Below are 25,949 nucleotides of genomic sequence, written 5' to 3' on the forward strand. Positions count from 1 at the left end.
TCTCGAGCTAACCCAATCATTTAAAAAAGCAGAGAAGAGAACAACAAAGGCAGAATAATCACTCAGAGAGATGTGGGACTATGTGAAGTGAAGAAACATATCAATTATAGGTATCTCCAAAGGAGAAGGAGAAAATGCTAAAAGCATGGAAAATCTCTTTGAGGGAATTATGGAGGAAAACTTCCCTAGTATTGCCAGAGAACCAGATATCCATATACAAGATGGTCATTGAACTCTGGGAATATTCATAGCAATAGGACTTCTCCAAGACACATAGTAATCTACTTGGCCAAAGTAGAAATGAAAGAGAAAATTCTACAAGCAGCTAGATGTAAGCAACAACTAACCTACAGGGGAAACTCCATCAGGATAACACCAGACTTCTCAGCAGAAACCTTACAAGCCAGAAGGGAGTGGGGCCCTATCTTCAATCTTCTTAAACAAAACAACTACCAGCCTAGAATTTTGTATTCTGAAAAACTAAGTTTCACATTTGATGGAGAAATTAAATCTTTCCCAGACAAGCAACCACTGAGGAAATTCGTCATAACTACACCTACTCTGCAGGAAGTACTCAGATCTGCATTATACACAGATTAGCATAATAGACACCCACCAGTGTAAAATCACCTAAAAGCTAAAGGTCAAAGCCCAAATACCACCATGGTTCAAGATTTAAAACAAAGGCAATAAAGTTCTATGCAACAGGATGAACAGAAATCCACAACACTTAACAATTCTTTCAATAAATGTGAATAGCTTAACTCTCCATTGAAGAGACATAGACTAGCTGAATGGATTAAAAAATACAAGCCAAGTACCTGCCATATCCAGGAAATGCATCTAACCCACAAGGATTCATCAGACTCAAGGTGAAGGCATGGAAAAAAATATTCCATGCAAATAGAAACCAAAAGAAAGCTGGTGTAGCCATTCTCATATCCGATAAGACAGACTTCAAATCAACAAAAGTAAAGAAAGACAAAGATGGTCATTATACAATGGTGAAGGGAACAATTCAACAAGAAGACCTAACAATCCTAAATATTCATGTACCTAACATAGGTGCCCCAAGATTCTTAAATCAAACCCTACTTGATCTAAACAGAATGATAAACAGCAGCATTGTAATAGCCAGAGACTTTAACACGCCATTAACAGAAAGGGACAGATCCTTCAAACAAAAAATAAACAAAGAAACAATGGACTTAAACAGTACCCTAGATCAAATGGGCCTAACAGACATTTACAGAACATTCTACCCAAAAACCACTGAATATACGTTCTTCTCATCAGCTCACAGAACATTCTCTAATACGGATCACATCCTATGCCACAAAATAGGTCTCAACAAATTAAAAAGAATAGAAATCATACCATATATCTTCTCAGATTTCCATCTTAATTTCCTCTTTTACCCAATAACTATTCAGCAGTAGGTTATTTACTTTCCATGACTTTGTGTAGAGTTAAGTGTTTATGTTGGAATTGATTTCTAATTTTATTCCACTGTGGTCTGAGAAGATATCTGGTATAACTTCTATTTTTTTAAGAGAAAAACAAATGTCCACAAAAAGCTATATAAGACTATAATTACCTCAAACTAGAAACAACCATAATATCCATCAACAGGTAAATTAATAAACTGTGGTACATTCATACAGTAGAATGCTACTCAGCAACTAAAACTGTTGATACAAGCAACAACATGGATGAACCTCAAAAGCACCATGCTGAGTGATCAAAGGCAGACACAAAAGAGTATGTATGTATCATTCCAATGATAAGTTCTAGGACTGGCAAAACTAAGCTGTGGTGATAGAAATCAAATCAGTGGAGGAGTTAAGAACTATGTCTTATCCAACTATTATCGTGGTTATAACCATGACACCTCCCCAGACTATATTTCTAGCCTAGGCCACTCTCCTAAATATATATAGATACATCTTCTATGTCTTGATTTGGGTGGTGGTTACAGAAGCCCTTTTCCTTTTGTTCATCTCATGAGCTCTTATACATCTTTAAGGTTATGCTTAGGTGTTCTACCAAAGGTTGTCCCAATGAATGACACTCATTTTTACATTATGATTTAAGAACGAGTACTGCACTTTCATTTTTGTATCTCTGGGATTTAGAGCATGATAGGTCCTCAATAGTCACTGAATGAATGCCTGAACCAGAGTATTGAGCAATGATTCCGATCAGGAGTATGGGGAGAAAATCTGGGCAAAGCAAAGCAAAATAAAACAAAAGAACCAAACATCTGGAGAAGAGGAGGAGAAGTAATAGAAGACTAAGAAAGAACCATAGTCAAATAAATAGTTTCTTTTTTATTGCTTTTCTCTGCAGTTATTATCTGCCAGATTTGTTTTTCTCATGAGTTTTATCTCATAATTCTATATTCAATGATCTGACTTACTTCTAATTGCTTTTTAATACTAGGAATAAAAATAGGGTGACTTAGCTATTTGCTTGTATGAATAGTATCACGTTTTCAGTTCTATCTATTGCTCATAATTCAATAATGGAAAAGTTTTAAAGATTTTAGCAGCATTCGTAACTTTAATAAAATTTAATTTTTCTTTCCTACATTTTTTTCTAGCTAACTTCTATTCCCTTTCCTAACCACAAGCTTAGTTTATTAAAAAAAATATTTTTTTCATTAACAAATAGTATCATGCCCTTTTTAGGAAAAATGTGAAAGAAATAGAGGAAAAAAGTTACCTGTCATCTTATTACTGAAAAATAAATCTCTATTGGTATTATTGTTTCTTTGTTTTTTAAAAAATTATTCTGTTTAAATTATGTTGTATTATACTATTTATAGTAATATAATTTCAAATTCTTATTTTTTAATTTACTATCAAAAGACATAGTAAAGTGTTAGGGATAAGGGCTTTGGAATTTTAATGTATGGCTTTAGGAATGTTATTTAATCTCTGAGCATCAGTTGTGGGTATTTAGATGTGATAATGTATTAAAAGCTCTTACAATAGTGTCTGACATTTAGTATAGTTCAATAAACAGGAGTCAATTATTTTAATGGTAACAGAAGCACTTTGACACATAATTAGGAAGTCTTTAGGAGCATCAGTTTTAATGAATGTATAACAATGAAATGAAATTAAAACTCAATAACAGAAAGAAATTTTGGAAATTCTCAAATATGTAGAAATTAAAAAACTCTCTTAATGAACCGAGTCAAAGAAGAAATCAAAGTAGAAAAAGAAAATGCTTTCAGGTGAATGAGAATGAAGACACAAGATACCAAAATTTAGAGGATGCAACTAAAGCAGTACTAAGAAGGAAATTTATAGCTATGCCTATAGTAAATGTCTATTAAAAAAATCTCAAATCAATAATCTAACCTTTCACCATAAGATTCTGGAAGAATAAGACCAAACTAAATCTAAAGCAAAGAGAAAAAAACAATAATAAAGATTAGAACAAAAATTAATGAAACAGAGAGTAGAAAAAAAATAGAGAAAAATCAACAAAATCAAAAGTTGGTTCTTTGAAAAGATTAACAAAATTGATAAACTTTTAGCTACACTGATCAAGAAAAAAAGAGAGAAGATTTAAGTCACTAGCAATAGGAATGAAAGAGGAGACATTGTTACTGATCTTACAGAAATTAAAAGAATTATAAGAGAATACTATGAACTATGGTATACCAATAAATTAGATAACTTAGATGAACTGACATATTCCTAGAAAGACACAAACTACCAAAATTGATTCAAGAAAAAAATAGAAACTCTAACTAGACGTATAACGAGTAAAGAGATTGAATTAGTAAATTAAAAGTTATCCACACAGAGAAGCCCAGGCCCAGATGGCTTTACTGGTGAATTCTAGTAAACATTTAAAAAAGAATGAATACCAATTCTCATAAACTTTTCCAAAAGATAGAAGAGGGAACATTTCCCAACTCATTCTCTGAGGCTAGTATTACTCAGATACCAAAACTAGACAATGATATCACAAGAAGATCACAAACCAATTGTATTTTATAAACATAATGGCAACATAATATTTCATCAAGTGGATTTACCATAATCGGCTTAAACATTCCTATATTTTCTCTTGTTTTCCATTTTTTAAGCATTGTATAGTGCAATGAATATAACATTTACTGCATTTTGGATCATTTTCTTGGGATGGATTTCTAGAAGTTAAATTACTGAATGAAAAATTAGGTATAGTTTAAAAATTTTGACCTACTTCCAAATTGCTTTCAAATGATCTGTACTAATTGACATTGCCACCAGCATCCATTTATTTTTAATTTATAACTGGTCTTGATTGCTTTTCTTCCCCCTTCAACACCTCTATGCTCTTCTAATTACTTCATTATAATGTAAGGCTTCTATGTAAGAGCCATATTTTAAGTCTGTTAGCCAAGGGCAAGATTTATTCAATCACGTTATAGGAGAACATTGATATATATTACAACTGTGAAATTAAGTTCTGATTTTTCATTAACAAATTCTCTGCTTGAAGACTAACTTTTCCAAGAGAGTTTGTCACAAAAGTATAAACTTGTATTATTTTTACTTTAAAATCTGAGGTTATGAGACAATAAACAAATTTGAAAATAATGTATTACAATTCTGGGCATCATATCGAGAAATATATTGAAATAATCTTCCTGAGTATCTCAGGAGTGTTGTCCCAGCACTATTCTAATCAATGGACAAGAAAGGTTTTGATGTCAGCCATCATCCATTACTGTTGACAGGTATTCTCTAAATGGCCTAGACATGCTTTCAAAATTGCTCATTGTTGTTGTTGTTCGGTAGATGGAGGGAAGATATACGGCTTTGGCAGTCTAGGTTTAGGATGAATTTATTTGCCAGGATTCAAAGTATTCCAGCATGGATGTGAACATAACCTCAAATTAGGAACATGTGAGAATGAATCAAACACCAAAGATGATGCTGTTGCACTGTTACCTACCATAGTTGAGTTTCTTCCACAACCCATTCTTCCTTGCAGACTTCAAATTTTGTGTGGTCACTAGGTCATAGGTCCAGTTTTTGGAAAAAACTGAAATACCTTTCTTTTAAGTTCATTGAAGCCGGTGGAACTTTTATGCTACTTTCAGCTAGAGGTCACTTATTCATTTATTTATTCATTTTATTTACTAATAAATTTATACTTATTCATTAATCACTTTATTTATTGATAAATTTATTTATTGAATGCCTACTATATCCCGCTATGTGCCAAGCCCTCTGCCAAGCCCTCAGCAATTTGGTCTTAATTTAGACATTCATATTTGGAACGAGTTCAAGAGATGATAAAATTCAGTAATGCATTCTGAGAATGTGTCATTTTCTTTGCCAATTTGTGCATCATTTTGTGTGGCTCCATAGAAATTGCCAGGCTTTGTGACTCCAATTGTTTCATAAGTCTAAAATTGACCAGCATTTCATCAAGTCCCAAAATACTATGGCTTATACAACAACCCATAGGATATGAAAACAAAACAAAACTAAGAAAAAACAAAAAACCTTCATTCCCTATTTTGCACATTTTCAAGATAGTCTCATCAATTGGACATTTTGGAATTGTTTTTAAAATTCCCAGGTGTTAGAGAAATGAGACTCAGAACAGATGTTGGTCATACTGCTAATTTCTTGATTTCTATGTTAATGATTTTTTATTTTTATTTTCTTTTAAAAAAAATTTTACTTGCTATTTGCTACAATTCAAAAGTTTTTGTCAATGCCTAGAGAGAAGGCTAAGCCTGCAAGATGTGGCTGTCAGAATACAACTGGCCACAGTGGGTTACTTATTTCTGGGCCTTTTTCTTCATCTGTAAAACAAGGTACATAGACCAGGTGATATCTGAGGTTTCTTTCACCACTATCATTCTCAAATTCTGAAACTTCATTCAAGGTCAAGTTAAAAAATTTCTTTGTTTCCTTTCTATTTTATCATTTCTAAATACATTGATAATTGAGGAGATTCTTTTATTCCTATGATCCCACCCCAATCCAGAGTTTGACAAAATAGTTGACAAAATCCCAACATGAATGAAATCCCATCTTGATTATCTTTAATGATACAATTTTCTTTTGCATTCCCCACAGTACCCTAGAACAATGCATGGAGCAAAACAGTTAACAGATACATGACAATTATGCTATTATGATAGCATTTGTTACTAACATTTGTTAAATGTTTACTCATTTCATAGGTACTTTTCTAAGTGCTTTACATGAATTAACCATTCTAAATGCTTTCCACATATCAATTTCTATTACCTGACTACAAATTGCGTTCACATTTTTTACATAAGGAAACTGAGGTGGAGAGAGTTTGACTCACTTGTCCAAGGATTTATACACCTAGGAGTCAAGAGCCAAGTTTCATACCCAAGCAATTTGGCGCCAGAGTTGAGCTCTTATCTACTATGTGATGCTGCCTTTTCTGTGATTGCTTGCAAGGATTCCAAGTATGCGTTTACTCTGATCTCAGCAAAGACCCACAATAACCATCACCAAGAACTTCTTCAGGAAAATTACTTCCCATGGACTTTCATACCTTATTTCTGAAAGATAATTTCTATTGCTTTTTTTATCAAGTGGTTCAAGCAATGAGATTTCTGTGATCAGTCCCCTAGGGGCTATGATACCACTGAATGCTTTCCACAAGTATAAAGTAACATGCTCATTTGCTGGGAGCATGTTCCTCCTCAATTTCATTTCTTCACTCCCAGGAGAGCCTGTTCTTCTGCAACAACCCTAAGAGTTCCTCTCCTCTTTTGGTAATCTCTCAGGCCAGTCTTTCCCGGCTGGTCTTACATACCTATCCTAAAGGTTATGTGACCCCATGGAACTAGCAGGGAAGCTATAAGCTGATGTACTCTTACTTGTGTGAGGAAAAGACTTTCATTCAAATTCATGCATTGATTTACACAAATTTGAAGTAACAGAATGTCCTGTCTTTCTCTGTTTCCATTGCTGTCTGTCCAGGCACTTCTGAAGTTAGTCATCTCTCATGGATCTTCTCTTGTCAGAAGGCTTTCCTAAGTACTCTAGGTGCCTCTGTCCTAGTCAGTTATATCCATTTATTCATGGGCTAAATATATACTGAGCATATGCATAATCCAGGCACTGTGCTAGGAACTGGAGCTACAGCAAACTCTAAAAGACCTTACAGTTCAGTAAGAGAGAGATTTCTAAGTTACTAGGGCAATGTGATAGAGTGTGCAAGATACTGAAGGGGCTTGAGGAAGGCAGGATAAGTTCTGCTGTGGAGCGGAGGATAGGCAAGCAAGAAGGGACATGTGAACTAGATGTTGAAGGATGGATCATCATTCACCAAATAGAATAAGGAGCAAAAGAGGGAGGTATTCCACCAGCAAGAGGAATTAAGCAGAGTTCTTGACTGTTTTCTGATAGTTCAAAGTGTGTCTTTTCCCCAATTAGAATATTAATTCATTAATAATAATATCAACTACTATTTATTGAGGTCTTCCTCTGTGCCATTGCTGGTATACATCTCGTTAAATACTTTGCACTAATTATCTCATTGAATCCTCCCCACAATACTATGACATATACACATGCACGTGAACACACACATACACACACACAAACACATATACCTCTGTTTATATTATTCCATGTATACAAATGAGAAAACTGAGGCTTAGAGATGTAATATCATTTTCCCAGCTGGTAAGTGGCAGAAGTGGGATTCAAATTTGGCTTTCTCGAATTCTAAAGCTCAAACTCCACTACTATGTTGTTTTCTGTCTGAACTCTTCTGGGGCCTAGCAGATACTGAGTACATAGTAGTTGCCTAAGCAATGTTGGTTAAGGGAAGAATTGGTTAATAGCATGTTGTCCATGGTAGCGGAACAGACACAGGGGCCTATTGCACGCAGGAAGGGAGGGACCAATGACTTTATTTCATAATATAGTTCGTGGCCTTGGGCTAGGTATTTAACCTTTTTAGTATTCATTTTCCTCATCTGTATCATGAATTTAGTAATAATGCTTCCTTCACATTATTATTATTATTATTATTATCATCACCTTTTGTAATACATGAGGCTCAGCAGTAACTTGTTCAAGGTCACAAATCTAGGAAGCAGAAGACTCCTAACTGGAACCCAGATCTCTCCACCTGCAAAGCAAATGTTCCTTTCTCTGTCACAAGTTACTTCCAGAAATGTGGTAGAAGTGAGCAACACACTTACTCCAGGGAGCAAAGTTCACGGTGCTTTTTTTCTCTTTAACTACTTACTCCTCATGGTTCTACATTCCACAGACTTACAAACAAGCCCTTTCTTCTAAGTTACCATCTTGCTCACATTTCAAGGCTGAATCAAAAAATACACCTTGTGGGACGGGCGCGGTGGCTCACGCCTGTAATCCTAGCACTCTGGGAGGCCGAGGCGGGTGGATTGTTTGAGCTCAGGAGTTGGAAACCAGCCTGAGCAAGAGCGAGACCCCTTCTCTACTAAAAATAGAAAGAAATTAATCGGACAACTAAAAATATATAGAAAAAATTAGCCGGGCGTGGTGGTGCATGCCTGTAGTCCCAGCTACTTGGGAGGCTGAGGCAGAAGGATCGCTTGAGCCCAGGAGTTTGAGGTTGCTGTGAGCTAGGATGACACCACGGCATTCACTCTAGCCCGGGCAAAAGAGTGAGACTCTGTCTCAAAAAAAAAAAAAAAAAAAAAGAAATACACCTTGTGAGAGTTAGTGTATGTTGTAAGTAACGGATTACAGACAAAGAACTTCCAGGTTTAACACATTTCTTTGGGATAGTTTCTACTTGTGACACAACTTCCCCTCAACATACTATTAAAAACTCACGAGGCATATCAGAGACGTCCTGGGAGAAAGTGAAAGCTGAAAGAGCACTGGACTGGGAGGTATGAGAGCTGGGTGTGATTTTGGTTCGCCTCTTCATTCATCAATTGTTTCCTGAACCTCGTCTGGAAGCTCATGCCAGGGGCTGCAACACAGCTGTGAACTCACAGACAAGATGCTTTGCTTACAGGGCTTACTGTCCTAGCGAAAGGCAACAGGCAAATACTCAGGTTATAAGTGCTGTAGAAAGTCAGAGCGACTTCTGGCCCTGGCCTTGGTCCCTCCTATCAATCTGAGCTTAGGAAAGTTGCTTTCTCTACTTGAGCATCAGCTTCCTCTTGTCAGCTGGGGAGTTAAATGAGATGACCTTGAAGGTCCTTTACAGCATCCAGAATTTACACTGCAAAGATGTTTCTTCCTCCTACCTCTCCCCATTCCCTCTCTTCCTTCCTTCAGAGGTACTCAGCTTCAACCTTCAACTGATGACTCAGTTTCAGTAGCTGACAGTTTGCTCCTTGCCTCCCACTGTCTGATGTCAACTCCAGACACAGAGTGCAAGAGGCCACTGGCAGCATTCATATCTCAGGAGTGGTTGAGGGCAAACCAATAAGTAAAGCACAATAATAAAAAGTACTCCTTGTATCACTGTGCTTGATTGAATTCTCACCTCCCACTTGGATAGAAGGAGGGATAACCTACACATGGAGGCAAATCCATTACAGCTGAGACTCCTGGCCTTTAGCCAGCAGCCCTATTTTGGCAGGACACGCCACAGGGATCAGGACTCTCTCACTAGGTCATGCAGCAGGAGAGTGGAGAGGCGGGACAAGAACACAAGCCTCTTGGTTTCTGTCTCAGGCTCTTTGATCTAGCCCACCCTGCATCTTCCATCTGAACATTTCCATTGATATGTCTTTCAAGTGCTGTATGCAAATGACTGTGTTTTCTAAGACAAGCAGTTCCAGCCAGAGGAGCAGATTATATCTATAATGTGAAAGCATGTGAGTGGCCCAAGGGCGTCTCAATGGTACATTTTTTTGGAAGAGAGAAATCAAACATTGTTTACTAAACTTCCACAGGAGCTGATAAAAATACAGATCCTCACTTGGCCAGGATTTAAACTCCTCTAAGAGTTTAGAGTGTGGACATGAAAGCCATGGAAACAGATCCACATGCCTCAAAGGAATAAAACACCTTCAAAACCCCAACACCATCTTTTGAGCAAGATCTCTCTCTCTTTCTCACACACACAAACACACACACACATACACATACACACCCCTCTCCTATTCATGCTCACTTCACAGCCCAGCAGGTTCATTCTCATTCTGTACTAGACACCAGGGATCACTGGGTGAGTCTGTCATTGTAAACCAATTGTCACTTAAAAGCCAAAGGAACATGGTATTGTTTTCCTTGAATGCTCCTTCTGCCTGGGGAGGAATTTTTGCACCTTGATTGGATATGCCATTCAGATAACAATTGCATTCCACTTGTGAGAAAATGCTCTTGCAGTACTTAGCACAGTACTCAGGAAATAGTATCTAACAAACGACATTATTATTCTCTGCTCATTCTCAAGTCTCACCTCAGGAACTGAGCAGTGCATACCCTAGTAGAAGATACTCCATTTGACAGCAGTATCCACTATTTGAATGTTTCAGAGAAATGGGATACTAATAGCTCCACCATAGGCTATTGTAGTGCAAATGCAACTAGGCATGTAACGGCTTAGACATGGTAAGTGTTCCATAAATGTTAATTATTTTTATTATTATTCCACAAGCATTCATTGTTTTTGCCAAACATTATAGCCAGGCCTCCAAATGGCAAAAAGTGCCTGGTGCAAATTGGAAAAAGCTTCACCCTCTGGGAGGAGGGAGTGCGAGAGCTCACTCTTTTGCAGCCTGGCTCTTATTGAAGGGGATGTGGGCTGAATTTCATCCTCCAGGTGTGTCGCTTGTGCAGCAGTATGGTTATAGTAAATATTGGGAACCCAAAATGAGGAGCGCATAGTGTGTAATAGTTGTTATGATGGAGGTTTATACAACAGGTTATGAGGGCGCTGAGGAGGGAGCCAGGGGAGGCTGGCTGGGAATTCAAGAGTAAGTAGATTATCAGGTGGAGAAGTAGCACAGCACAGTTCAGGCAGAGGGAAGGCCTGCTCAGTGGGGAGGTGCAAAGCCACCCCTTCTGCCCTCTCCTCTCCAAGGCCCCTGTGACTGAGCAACGGTGAGAAGCTGTGCGGACGGAGTGTGGGATTCCGGGAGGGGTGCGGCTCAGAAGAATGGTGGGAAAGACACTCCAGAGGCGGTTCTGGCCTTGATTGTGAAGAACCCCTTAGTTACACATGGTACTTCTAAATATTTACTTCTATTGAAGAAATAATAATAAATAAATGGGTAGGGCAAATTTTTCTACAGCAATCACATGCACAGTTCAGAAACCACTCTTTTATCATTTAATCAGTAACTTTAAATATTTAGATTATAAATCCCAAAGAAGCAGAATTCTGCAGCTGATAGAAAAGTCACAAAATCTACCCATCCAAGCCTTGGGTACATTCATTTACTTACTATGACGTGGCATGGAATTGTAAATAGTAAGAATGAGAAGTAAATGGAAAAAAGCTTGTTCCTGGGATTTCTCTGCCCATAGTAGATTTAAAATAGCAAATTCAGTGTGGGTGGGGGCTAGACTGAGGTACCGCTCTAGGCAGCTATCTGCTGACAGTGCCAAGAGAGTACAGCTGAGTTCCGCGCAGTGAGGCAAGGAAAATCATCCCGTGTGGGTCGGGAACTTAAACACGGTGCAGAGACTATAGCCACAGGAGGTGTCTGTAGTGTTATAACTGAGGTCTAGAATTATTCATTCGATGACTCCCAGGTGTCAGTCTCAGTGGTAGGGGCTGGGTAAATGGTGAGGGGTAAGACCTAGGTGGGACCGTTGCAGCGGTTTTGCGGTGGGTGTACGGTAGAGGAACAGTGCTGAGAGAACTTCCCTAACATCCAGCAGGTATAACTCCAAAGAAACTTCCACACAGCGGCCACAACCATGATTATGTGGTGGAAAAAAGTTAGTTTTACTAAAGCATCACCAGTCAAATCAATGCTATGATTTTGAATTTTGTTGTTATAAATTACAAATGCTACATATATATAATATTTAATTTGTAAATTTATTTTAAATTTATGGATGATAATAGCTATAAGCATAAGGTATTTGCACTAAATTTTGTGTTTTTACATATTTAGGTAACAGTTTCATAAAAAGATTTACGCTGGGTGGGAGATCCAGAAAGATTATTTTCTTCAAAAGAGGCCCCATGTATAGTCCTTACCTTATGGGGTGGTTGTGAGGATTTATGAGAAAAATTCTTATAATATATTTAGCAAAATATCTGGATTATAATTAATCTTTAATAAATGTTAGTTATATTGTTATCACATTTTAGAAATACTGATCAAAGTCAAATCCTTTATTTGCCAAATATGAGCTTTGCCTATTGAGAAGGGACTAAACACAAAAATTCAGTCAGCTCTTAGGGATAGTTGGGGGTGGGGAAATCTTTATCTTTAATAAAGCAATTATCTCACTGGCTAGCAATCACGGGTTTGTGTGTTTTTTTCTGACCGTAATTTAGGCTTGTGCTCCTAGCACTCCACCTCACTGGGGCCTGCAGGCTTGGGAGGGGTTCACAGAATGCTTTCTCCATGAATGAGGAGTAACTGGGTTTGTCATTCACATCAAACTCATGCCCCAAATTCATTAAGGTGTTAATTATTTGTGGCAGCTAAGCACAAGCCAATTACAGAGAGAAATGGTGGCTTTTGGGGGCCTTCCAGGAAAAACAACCACATCAAGAATGCCCAAACGCCAGTATCAACAAGTGGTAATGAAATCTTTACAAATATTCATGAGGTTGTCAAAACATAAAAGGCAAATGGCACATCTGCAAGCTTTGAACTTCTTTTCAAGTGAGATAGGCTCTCACTTACAATGACAACTGCTTGTAATAAATTTGAGACAGCCATTGGGAAAGCTCTCACTTTGCAGTTGTGTCACCCAAATTTCCCCAGAACTCTGGGAAGGCACAGACCCTGCATTACACAGCTAATACTACTAACGAATAAAGAAGGTTTCCCATTGCTTCCCTATTGTTACCTATGTATACCAATAGCCCTTGCTGTGTGGAAATAGAGTTATTTTGCCCTCTTTGCCCTAAAAGGACTTCAAGTGCACAGAACAGGATGATGAGTCATAATCGTAGTCACAATGTACTTTTCATTGTTTCATGCCTTCACGCTGGGTAGCCGGTTCATGGTGCTTACAGCATTGCGATAGATGGTAGATAAATAGATAGAGTGGGCTACACATGGATGTTTTTCTTGAGAAGTATAATACTGACTTGACTTAATAACCTTTAGTGTATCTCATCTTAATGAAGCAAGTTTACCTCTCTTACAAGTCCCATTTTAGGAGTAATTGGCCTGTCTCAAATAACATGGCCAGTGGTATAGCTGGCATGGCAGTGGCAGTACTAGCTCTGTTGACAGCCTGAGAAGAACAAGATCATGTATCGAGAGTGCCAACTTCAAAGGAAATCCAAATCTTTCCCAGACCATTCAATGTCTGCCAAGAGCAAGGGCAAAGGCTCAGGCAGCCTTGTTTTCCCCAGGCCCTAGAACAGTGCTGAACATGAAAAACATCTTATAAATCTGTGCTAATTAAATGAAACTGTATACCAAATAAATATGCATGTGTCTCTAAAAAATAGTGTGCGATTGTGTGACTGCAGACAGGTCACTTATTTCCTCTGACCCTGCCTCCTTATCTATGACATGAATAAGGTACCAACATTCTCTGCAAACTTGCTAATATCCACAAAAAATTTCTTAGTCCTAAAGGCGGAGTGGATTTATTACTATCACCTTTCTGGTTTAAACTATCAGTCTAAAATTGGTTGCCATTTTTTTAAAGTTTATTTTAGCAACAGTTTTATTTATTCTGCCCTGGGCTGGTTTTCAATTTAATCCCATGATTATTTCACTATCATACTTAAACTGCTGTCAATTTCTAATAACACAGCAATTACCTAATGCTGGAGACTTCAAATGGCAGGTAAGAGAAATGTAATGGGAGGGGGAGGTGTTGGGGAGGTACATGCTTGAGGATAGGCCCAAACGCATATGCACAGTTTTAATTTCTAGTCTGTGCTCTGCCAAGTTCATTCTTTCTTTCACCAACATCCTAGTGGGCACAGTTACTTTGCACAATTTGCCTCTTACCCCTTCTCTACCAACTGGTAACTCATTCTGTTCACGATCCCCTACATGTTCACAGATGGCATTTTTAACATTCTCTGCTAAATGCCATTGCCATCTGTGTCTCCCTTCCATCCCTAGGATGTGGTCACAGTGACTTCTCCTCTAAGTCATTCCAATGCCCTCTCCAGGTACTTCCCTACTCAGTCACTCCCACATACCCCCTACCCATCCTCCCAGCAACTAGAGTCAGCCTCTTAATTCACAAAGTATCCTGTCACTCCTCTGTCCAAATAACTTCTAAGCATTTTCCCAGGACCCAAAGAATAGCCTCCTTACACTTTTTAAAGGAATACTCTATATCCTCTGTTATCTGGCCTCAAGCTACATTTATAGCCTTACTTCCTCCACTGCCCCCTTGTGTGTGTTCTATCAAGTGGAATACTCCTGGTCACCAGATAGATATACTTTACTCCTTTGCTTCCACTGTTTTCTAAGTGTGAACGTGCACTTACTTCATAGTTATTGAAATCTTACTCAGAGTTAGCTAAAATGCTCCCTCTTCTTAGAAGCCGATTTCTTAATTGCTCTCACCCAGTAGGCCCTCTCTCCCATTTGAATACCCATTAAGTACATGTTTTACATAGTAAGACATCTGTGCATGTCTTACTGAACTTTTTTGCCTTATACTATAGTAGGGTGTGTGTGTGTGTGTGTACTAGAAAGTAAGCTCCGGGATGACAGAAGTGGGGCCTTATTCATCTATGTCTCCTTCTGGTGGATACAGCAGTATCTTGTGCCTAGAAGAAACTCAAAATCTATTTATTGAAATGAAAGAAAATAATTCTCAGATCAAGAGGACCTTCCTCTGAAGGCAACAATAAATTGTTCATGTCTCCATTCACAAGCTATAGCAAAAGACATGTGGATTGTGCCTTCTAATTTATATAACTTTTCTCCCAATATACTACCTTCTTTATTCTCACATTATTGGTTGAGTGCCATGAACTATTTTAGGCCCTAAATAAGTCATAGTCCCTGCCTTCAAGGAACTCGCTGTCTACTCTCCAGATTTTATTATTATGGTTGAAAAGTCAAGTCTCAGAAAGAGAAGCTATTGGCTCCAGGTCACATAGTTAGAAATGCTAAGAATAGAATTCAGGATTGTCTAATTTCAAAGCCCATTTTTCTTTTTAACAAAAAGGAAAAGTAATTAGGTATTTTTTTATGAATATTAGGGACATACTGGAAGCTATCGGTGAAATTCTTTCAGACATTACATGATCATTCATTAAAAAAAAGATGTCTACCCATATATAAACACAGGAAAGGACTTGCAAAAAGTCTAGCTATAATTACTGTAATGAAGCAGTCAGATCCCTGGATAGTCACTTCCACATCTTTATCTTTTAGTATTGATGTTTTAGCTTTAAGATAGCAAAAAACGTTTGCAAAGTGAAACCTGCAAGCTCAAAGGTGTGACTCTAGGCCTTTTACCACAGAGTCAGGTTAAAGGAAGCCCTGTCGTTAATCAGGATTTATTCATGAATAATTCCCAAAGAGGAAATGGGACTGAGTCAAACTTTCTGAATAATACCTAATATCTTGAAGTAAAAGTGAGAAGAAAATTTGACAAAAGCTTGGTGTTTTCATCTGACGAAACTATACTTGTTATTTATATGACCACATATTATATATCTCCTATTTCTGTTACTTTAGGCTTAGCATCGCAATTTGAATGGATAGAATTAGCTATGTTAATAACATCTAGAATTAGTTCATACACAAAAATGCTTTAAAGAATCAATTATTCTATTTTGCTTGCACAATAATAATATGTCATGGTGCAGTGCCCAGCTCTGCCACTTACTAGCTATGTGAGCTTGGGTAATTTTTTTTATCCTTTTTGACCTTCAATTTTCTATCTGCAAAATGGGCATATTCATAATACTTACCTCACAGGGTTATTGTTAGGAGCAAATAAGCAATGCCTATAAAAACAACCTGTAGAAAATAAGGCAATCTACAGATGTTCAGAGTAACTGGTATCCTGAATAAAATGCACCATTTCTCTAAAGCAATAAGCACTGATCAAGGGTGTTATTCTGGGATTTCCTATAGTTGGTTACACAAGGTGGCAGAGAACTCAGAAACCATCCAGATTTGCAACCAATGGCAAGGCAGGGGTGGAGGACTGATAACAGTCCTGCTGTCCACAAGAATCAGCAGGTGGTGAGTTCTCTCCCCAACCACGAAGTCGGCAAGCGCCTGGTCAAAAACATCTCTTATGCAAGTGAATGCAGGGCAAAGTTGTGACAACTCTCCCCTCCTGTCTGTGCAAAAGAAGATTTGCAACTAAGAAGTAGAGTACTATTAGGAAATTGCTCATTCTAGCCTTATAAAGGCTTTCCCCCTTATAAAGGGGAAAACTTAAGATGTGTGTACATGTGGGTAGGGGTGGGCAAGAGATAGACTAATGTTTCTAAGTACTCTGTATATATTATCTCTTTTAAGATGGTTCCCATATTTACATATGAGATAATTGAGGCTTAGTTATGTTATGATAACTCTGACAGAAGTTGGTGACTCTGTCTGACACACCTTTCCACTATGCCTATATATCTCAAATTTTAGCATGCCTAATGAAATCTCTGGGGAGCTTGTTAAAATGCAGTTTCCCTGCTCCCATCACCAGAGATTCTGATCCCACAGGACTGGCATTGAGCCTGGCCATCTCCATTTTTATTAAGAGCTTCAGCTGATTCTGATGTAGGTGCTCACAGGCTACACATTTTTTTTACCCTACTAAATATTTTCTGTTTTTTCTCTCCTCTCCATAGCTACTCCATGGTCCTAGGCCAGGCCTCCTCAATGGCTCACCAGCAATGCTAAAATGGACTCCTGGTCTCTGGGGCTGCCTCCCTTTGGAAATTTATTACACACGGCTGCAAAGCAATCTGCTAAAGCTCTAACCTAACCTTGATTAAAATCCTCCAAAGGCTTTCCATTGTCCTCAAGACCAAGGCCCTTCGTGATCTGGTTTCTCACTTTCCCTCTGCCCTATCTCCTGATACTTGAAGCTTTGTACTTACGTAACAATAAGCTTCTTTGGCTTCTCTGAGTACACTGCACTGTTTCCTGTCTTACATGCTATCAACTTCTGTCAACCACATTCTTTCCATCCTTTTATACCTGGTTAGATTTTATTGATCCTTCAAGGCTCATTTTGGTCATTATCTCTTTCAGGGACTTTCCTATGAACTCTAAGAGAGGCTTAAATATTCCAGGTTTGAGTTCAAATAGTATCCTGGGCTCGTCTTTCACTCAGCAGATTCTATTTGTTATTTGCTAACATGCTTGTCTCCATAGAGTATTTTGTGATTCCTAAAGGCTAGAGTCATGGCTTATTCATGGTGTACTTCTACTGACTAAATCAGTATCTGGCACATGGTATGGCCTCAACAAATGGCTTTTAAACTGAAAAGCTTAAAAAAGCTGCAAACTGACAATATTAGAAAGGATGAGAACAAAATGAGCAAATGAATTTATGATGTTTCAATTTATTATATTCCTTCCAACTTTAATTAAATGAAAGCTTTAACTTAAGTAGGCAATGAAAATAACATTGGATTTCAATGATATTTTTAAGATTTCACAACTTTTTCATTTTTATTTCCTCCTGGGAATGAGGTTGACCAAACACATTCAAGTATCAACATTTACAATTAAAAAAAGATTTTAAAATTTAATTGAGCTGGAGAAGAGAGAATGAACTATACAAACTAAAATATACTGCAAAATATGAATGTGTGTGTGTGTATGGATAGTGGACAGATTTTGTCCATCATAAATCACACTAAATTTGGTATACAAGGTTGCAGATTAACTTGGTAGTTTTGGCAGCAGTATTTTTTTGGACCTAGAAAAGAGATGGTGACTGAGAAACGCATATGCGTAAATGCATAAGGAACATGATTTATTCTCCATGTCATTCCACAGACTGGCAGTTTCCTCATTAGTAACTTGACAAATGAGTAGACTATGAGGAGTATGTGAAGTACTATATATTAGTTCATTCAAAAATGTTCATTGGGTTCCGCTGGCTTTCAGGGTTTAGATAGGACCCTCATTATATGTATTAAAGACAGAAACTTGGTTGGGAGCCCCTCTGAGAACCATCTGCAAAAAAATCATTAGCACTTCTTCATCAGAGAACTATCTGTGTGCTGCGCAGGTGGTTCTCATGGACGTGGGAGCTCAAAGTTTGGACAAATGTGATTATCACATTCAAAAGGAAATATAATGCATTAAAAGTCCTCTCCAGGCTGGGCTACTGATGCTGGAGAATTCCCTGGACATATCCCTACCTTTGTTTTTTATGTAAAAATGTAAATCTGGTTCAAACCACACTGCATGCCGTATAGGGAAAGAATCAGAGGGGAAAGATGAGTCAGGAATACCCGTTAGGAAGCGGTTAGGGGGGCCTGGAATAGGAAAGTGACGATAGAGACACTGAGGAGGAAACTTTTCTGAGTTTATGAACTTTCAGGGCAAAGCCCGTCTTTCTGATGCTCCGTGAAGTGGGGCAGTATGGCTTCCTTCTGCCCTTCCTCAGTGACTAGAGGTCACCTCTGGACATTTGAGCTTTTTCCTTGGCTCTGGCTATCCCAAGACCAATCCATTAAGGAGCTTTCTTTTGGGAGAGTTGTAGAAACTCAAAATGTCATTTGGAAGCTGTTACAAAATCAATCCCCATAACTCAACCTGATGAAGCAAATATAATTCCCATCTTGTCAAATCGATTTTTTGATAAATGACACAGTGGCAGGCTCTGCTACCAGCTCTCTGTGTGTCCCTGAGAAATAATTCTCAGTTTCTTCATCTGTAAATTACATAGTAAGAGTCAATGGCCATATGGAAAGTTCCCAGAATCTATGAAGTGGAACTGAGATTCCTCCACACCAGCTGCAGTTTGGTTTGAGGAGTTTGCTGTCAGCCTATCACTGCAGCTTCTGCTCTGTCCCCTCTCTCGCAATCAACATCTCCTCTTAAAGGGAGTTCAAGGTATTGAAAAAGGAAATAGAATATTATTAGGAACCATTTGTGCAGATGTCTATGGATGATAATTCTCTCTGGTCTCTTTAGAAAGTTTCCTATCTTGCTTTTTTATTACCACTGTTTTGAGTTCAGATTTTCAGAATCTCACACCCAGATTACTGTAACAGCTTTCTCAAAGGTCTCTCACTATCAGTCTCCCTCTTTTCTAACCTTTCCTTCCCATGGTTTCCAGACTGGTTTCTCAGAAGTCCACTTCTGATCATTTACTTCTCTTTGCTCTAAGAAGGATACATTGGGTAGCCAGTATGTGTCAAGGGGACACCGTGCTAGGTGCTGGGATGAATAGATTTGGATCTTTGCCCAGGAGGACCTCACAGTACAGTGACATGTGGGCCAAGATATAGATACATTCGGGGTGGGAGCCCAGAGAAAATCACTAGGTCTGGTTTGGTCACAGCCTTAAAATTCTTCATTACCTACAGGATAAAGTACAAGTATCCTGGATAATTGAAGATATCAGAACTGACTTGAGTCTAACTTTCCTGTTGTGAGTCCTTTTATTCTCTCCCTTATAAGGTGTTCCTTGCGATGAAAGTGAACTATGTTTTACTTCCTACCTATCCTGTATCTTACTCTTACCTGTAGCCCCTAGCTTGCAAATTTTACTAATCCTTCAAGGCCCTCCAATTCAAATTTCCTCAGCTTCCAAGCCAGAATCTCCTTTTCTGAACTGAAAAGCAAATTCTCTGTTCTTTTTCTTTGGTATTGATCACTTCCGCACTGTAGGGACTCATTCTCTTCCCCCAGAATACCTGCTCCTCCAGGGCAGTCACCGTGACTTATTTGTCTTTACAACTCCACCTTGCCTATCAAGCTGCCTTATATTGACATCTAATAAAAATTTATTAAATGACTGAATAAACATGTTTACCAAGACTTGTCCCCTCATTTTATTCTAGCAGGCCACAGTAGAGAAAGTGTGTAGCCCTGAGCTCACTTCATAAATGCTCTCATCCAGAAAGATGTACATCACTGGGGAAAGCAGCTTCCCTTTCAGAATTTAAGTTTATGTCCAAATTAGGTTTTGACAAATCTAACCACAATTCAATTTACTTCTTCATTTTTCTTAAATGAAGTGCGTAAGTGTGACATGGTCTCAATAAAGACAAAAGCATGCTGTAGTAAACACATTATGGACCTTGGAATCAGTCAGACGTGCATTCAGATTTCTTCACCTCTCTAAGCCTCTGTTTCTTCAAGTCTATAAAGAAGGAATAAATGATTTATTTTGAAGTTTTTTTGTGGTAATTAGAGATATATGTAAACTGTCCAGGTTTTTACAATTAATATTCCTACTACTTGAAATAACAACTGTCATCTCTATCATGTCCCAGCCTGAGGATAAATGGAACTAGTTAGTTATACATGACCTTACTTTAGAAAGGATTTACAATGTAAAGGGGACACTTATACAGTGCTGACAGACAGTAAGGATATTGATAGCTCTGTCACATCCTCTCCTACATATATTTCCCTTTCTCAAATTATAGGGACTTAAAAACAAAAAGAACAAAGTTTAGCACAAATCACTAAACAGTCATTGATTTTCGATGTAGAACAGCTTGATTCTGAAGATTATACAATTTCCTGAACCTCTCAATAAATAATGGAATAGCTAGTTAATGATGAAATTGATGAAAAAAAGAAAGACAATAAATGAAATTAAGGGGTGATTAGGTTTTTACCAGAGTCTGGTTTGAATAGAGACTCATTAGGAACTTAATGGACATTCCCAGAAGAGCTTGGCTGCATTGAGATCTGGACAACTGAGATGGGTCTCAAGGAGACTCATCCATATATTAGTAGATGGCTGTTTGGAGCTTAAGGGTCTGGGTAAGTTGGAATTATCCAGGCTACTGACACAATAGTCCTCTTGTCTTTGCACGTGTAGACACGCAGAATGGATAGGAAGCCCGAGCATTTCATTTGTAGCAAATCGGCACTTTCAAAATGAGAGCCTCATGTCTCCTCATGTGTACTCTCAAAATCCAGTAAGCTCCAAACCTCACAGCCAGGCCTTCCGTATAAGCTTTCTGACCGTCTTTGTCTGCCCTGTTTGCTACAGGGTTCCCCCACGACCTCCATGCTCTGGTGTCCTTGACTCACTTGTCCATATTCCAACATGCCTGCAATTTCCATGATCATGTTCATGCATTTTCCTATGTGTGCAACCAACCCCTAGTCACACTTCAAGATCTTATTCAAATGTCACCTCTTTGGAGCCTTCTCTCTCACCTAAGGCATAATTAGTGTCACTCTCCTTCCTCTGGGCTCCAACAGAACCAGGTGTAGGGTGTCAGCAAAGGGCAGACATTCTGCTGTCAAAATCATCTCAATTTAAACCTGATGCTCACATCTACTAACAGTGTGCTCGTAGGCAAGTTATTCTTCCCGATGCTTCGTCTCCTGATTTTTCAAATGAAGACTGTTGATTCCCTATATTTATGGAGATCATCAGTGAGGTTGTATTGGCAGTTTGCCTGCCTCTATTTCTCTTTGTGAGCTCATTGAAATGAGAAATCTTATCTTTTTAATTTTTTTGTTGCATCACAAGGCACCTAGCACAGTGCCTAGTGCTTTGCAGCAATCAATGTTATTTTAATTGATGGATAGTTCTGGAAAAGTAACTCAAGTACTGATAAGCCAATTAAAGTCCAAGCTCTTCTATAAAGTGCTCTCTGGTCATTTTCATGACTGTGAATTTTATTCTTACAGCTTTTATACATACTACTAATAAGGCTCTTGTCACCACCTGCCTTCACAGATACTAATTGATTCTAAGCTCCTCCAGGGCAGTAACCTTGGCTTTCACTCTGAACTCCTTAGGATGTTTCACAGTTCTCTGTAAATGCTAGCTAATGAAAGGGTTATTTAAAACACCCCATTTTGTTCTCATTTCAGACAATTTTCCTCCTTGTTTTATGCTGAATTTGCCACAAGGTCTCAGACATGGAGGTCTCTGCAACAGTGACTTGTTTCTGCAGTCCTTGCCCTTGGCTCAAAGTGAGCAGCATCTTCTGACCCAGCTTTCCTAACTCTCCATGTGGTTGGTCTCTCCTTTCTGCAGTGCATTTTCTCGTTTCTTAACTGTCTTTGCTTTCTGCTTCTGGACAAATTTTCCACTGATGTATTTCTCCATGAAGATTTGGTAAACTTTGGTTTATTACCAATTAATGCATGGGTACATATTATGAAGAATTACTGATGGAAGCCACCTTAAAAACCAATGAAAACAGAGCAGGGATTATGAAGAGAGAACAATTCCCAATGTCGAGCTAGAGATGACTTAATTGTGGCACTTTTCTTTTTTTCTTCTGAGATCCTATATGGCCTCAGAATCCTTTTCAAAATATTACTCCAGTTAAAAACCACTCCATCATCAGTTTACAGAGGAGATGAAACTTTTTTGACATCTCTGATATTGTTTAAAGCTTTTATTTTGTTAATAAGGCCCAATGAGCAATGGTGACTTGGTCATGAACTGAAACCAGAACCCAAATTAGTGACCCTCTTGATTTTCATTTCAGGGCTTCCCTTTCCACGTGAGTACCCCTCTCCTTCCATAGCCAAGTCCTAGAATTTATGTTCTATTCATAGCAAAATACTTAATGGTATTTAACATATATGATCAAAATGTATACCACATACATTTTGGCAAAATATGTGGCCTCTCATTGATGTTAGAAGCTCTTGGGCAGAAGGGCCTATGTTACACTTTGTATCCTTCACAGCTCTAGCCCTATGTCTGGCACATGGTACATATCAGGAAAAATTCTCATGTATATCCAACTATATATATAAAACAAACAGGAGATCTATCCTTAAATTCTCACCAAGATCACCAAAAAAATCCTACCCTTCTCATATATCAGTAGTATTTGTTTGAGAGGACTTTGTGTTATGATGTCACATACCCTCACATTTTTTTTAGAATGACACCATATGTTGAAATAAGTTTTCATTTCACTTGAATGTTTTAGGGGAAAATAAATTATTATGTCAATGACTATGTTGCCCAGTGATACTTTTACTTAAAAATTACACAGGCAGTGCTGTGGTTTGGGCCTCAAAAGCCCTGAGAAATGACAGCTTTTCTTCTCGTTTTTCATGGTGACATCTATTGACCATCACTCGTGAGTCTATGTGGTGCTCATTAGCCACAATTGTTAGGACAGAAAGTGAAAGAAAAGAATATGAAGAGAAAGAGAATATGAAGAGAGAAGATGGGGTAAGTTATTTTATAACACAGCAGTAAGATACTAGTGTTACCCCTTCAAAAATAGATTTAAAAGCTATGCATGTATAGCTAACATCATACATACTTAAGGTCAGGAGCAAGACAAGGATGGCTGCTCTTGCCATTTCTACCCAACATTGTACTGGAGGTTCTGGCCGGAGCAATCCGGCATGAAAAAGAAATAAAAGTTATCCACATTGCAGGGGTGCGGGGAGGGGAGTAAAACTCTCTCTTTTTGCATGTCATGAACCTGTATGAGAAAACTTTGAGAAATTCACTAAAAAACTATGGGTTCAGCAAGGTTGCAGGAATATAAGATTGATATAAAAATAATTGTATTGCTATACATTTGCAATGAATAACCCAAAAATGAAATCAAGAAGACAATTCACATGCCAAAGAATGAAGTTGGAACACTACCTTATACCATATACAAAAACTAACTCAAAATGAATCAAACACCTAAATGTAGGAGCTATAACTATAAAACTCTTAGAAGAAAATATGACGCAAATCTTCATGACTTTGGATTAGGCAATTGTTTCTTAGATATAACACCAAAAAAAAAAAAAGTAACAAAAGAAAAAATGTATAAATCAGGCTTAACCAAAATTAAAAACTTTTGTGTATCAAAGGGTACTATCAAGAGAGTAAAAAGACAACCATGAAATGGGAGAAAATATTTTAAAGCATATATCTGACAAGGGATGAATAACCTGAATATATAAAGAACTTCTGCAGTTCAACAATAACAAAACAACCAATTCAAAATTGGCAAAGGAACTGAATAGACATTTCTCCAAATAAGATACACAAATGTCCAATAAGCACATGAAAAAAATGTTCAGTATTAATAGTCATTAGAGAAATGAAAGTCAAAACCGTAATGAGATACTACTTCATACCAACTAAAATGGCTATAATCAGAAAGATATATAATAATAAGTATTGGTGAGGATGTGGAGAAATTGACATCATACACTGCTGTGGAAATGTAAAATGGTGCAACCACTTTGGAAAACAGCCTGGCAGCTCCTCAGAATGTTAAGCATAGAGTTATATGACCCAGCAATTCCACTCCTAGGTATATACTCAATGGAAATAAAAACACATGTCCACATAAAAATTTGCACACAAATGTTCACAGTAATGTTATCCATAATAACTTAAAACTGGAAACAACTCAAATGTCCATCCATGAATGAATAAATTAAATGTGGTATTATCCACATGATGAAATATTATTTGGCAATAAAAAAATAAAATAAAATAAAAAGGAAGTATTTTTACATGGTACAAATAGACGCATCTGGAAAACATTATGTACATGAAAAAAGCAGTCACAAAAACCAAATAGTGTATGATTCCATTTACATGAAATATCCAGAATAGGCAAATCAATAGAGACAGAAAGTAGATTAGTGGTTGCCTGTGGCTGGGTTGGGGCGGGAGGATGGGAAAGTGGGAGGGACAGCAGTCACTGGACACAGGATTTCTTCACAGAGTGATGAAATGTTCTAAAATTGACTGCAGTAGTAGTTGCACATCTCTAAATATACTAAAAACCACACTGTATTGTATACTTTATGTGAATTTTATCTCATAAAGCTGTCATTTAAAAAGATGTACATGTGCATATGTGAGTGAATATTTTAATTTTGGTGATTAAATTTTATATATTAATTCTCTCCTTTTCTATGTCTGTCACAACAATCCATGTATTCACTTTCATGATCCATGTGTATATTTCCATGAGCACTGTCTTAGCTTTATGATGTGTAACAGATTAGATATATTTTTTGATGCGCAGATGCCTTTTATGAAATCCATCTTTTTTAGAAGATTAATTTAAAAGAAAAAATTAAAGAAACAAAACACCTAAAATGTCTTTTTTCTTCTCCATTGTAATCTTTACCTTACCTTCATCAAAACATTGTTTCTGCGGCCCACTAGCAGCTTTATTCCCAGTATTGAATATATTTACTATAAATTCATTTAATCAGAAATGACATTATTATATTTATAACAGTGCTCTGCTGTCTGGTAGCTACATAATTTGTCTGCTGCTGAAACCTAAATGTTAATTATAGCTAAAGCCATGGCAACCAAGAGAACTTGATGTTTCCATCATTTTGTACCTACCCCTTTTGAATCAATCACTCCAGGTTTGGCATTAAACTTCACTGTCTTCAATCGGGCACGTTCCTTTCTTTCCACCCTAAAGCAAATTGAAAATAAAGAGTCTATAACACGACAGGGCATATATGATTAAGTTCCTTATTAAGTTAAGAACACCTCTTCCTCCTATCCTATAATTCAAATAAAACGTCTTCTAAAATATTTCTCTTTCTTTGTTCCATAAAAAATCTTGGTAGAAAGTCTGTAAACTTTTAACACGTCTCTTGAAAGTTCTGTGTTACACATACTGAGAATCAGTGTTCAGAAGGAACACAGAGGGAGAAAAAACAATATTTATTATTTAAATGCTTAAATAAA

At 37.6% G+C, this 25,949-nt stretch overlaps 1 protein-coding gene across 8 annotated transcripts in view; it reads right to left on the reverse strand.

The window, feature by feature from the left end:
* DLG2 (discs, large homolog 2 (Drosophila)) overlaps positions 1–25,949 on the reverse strand; it is a 1,994,579-nt gene that overhangs the window by 41,231 nt on the left and 1,927,399 nt on the right. For all 8 annotated transcript variants that reach the window (XM_012641828.1, XM_012641835.1, XM_012641834.1 and 5 more), the window contains one exon: positions 25,596–25,671. In XM_012641828.1, coding sequence (XP_012497282.1) covers positions 25,596–25,671 — 76 coding nt within the window. The remainder of the gene's footprint in view (positions 1–25,595; positions 25,672–25,949) is intronic.

Source organism: Propithecus coquereli, unplaced genomic scaffold, assembly GCF_000956105.1.
Source record: "Propithecus coquereli isolate 6110/MARCELLA unplaced genomic scaffold, Pcoq_1.0 Scaffold170, whole genome shotgun sequence".
NCBI lineage: Eukaryota > Metazoa > Chordata > Mammalia > Primates > Indriidae > Propithecus > Propithecus coquereli.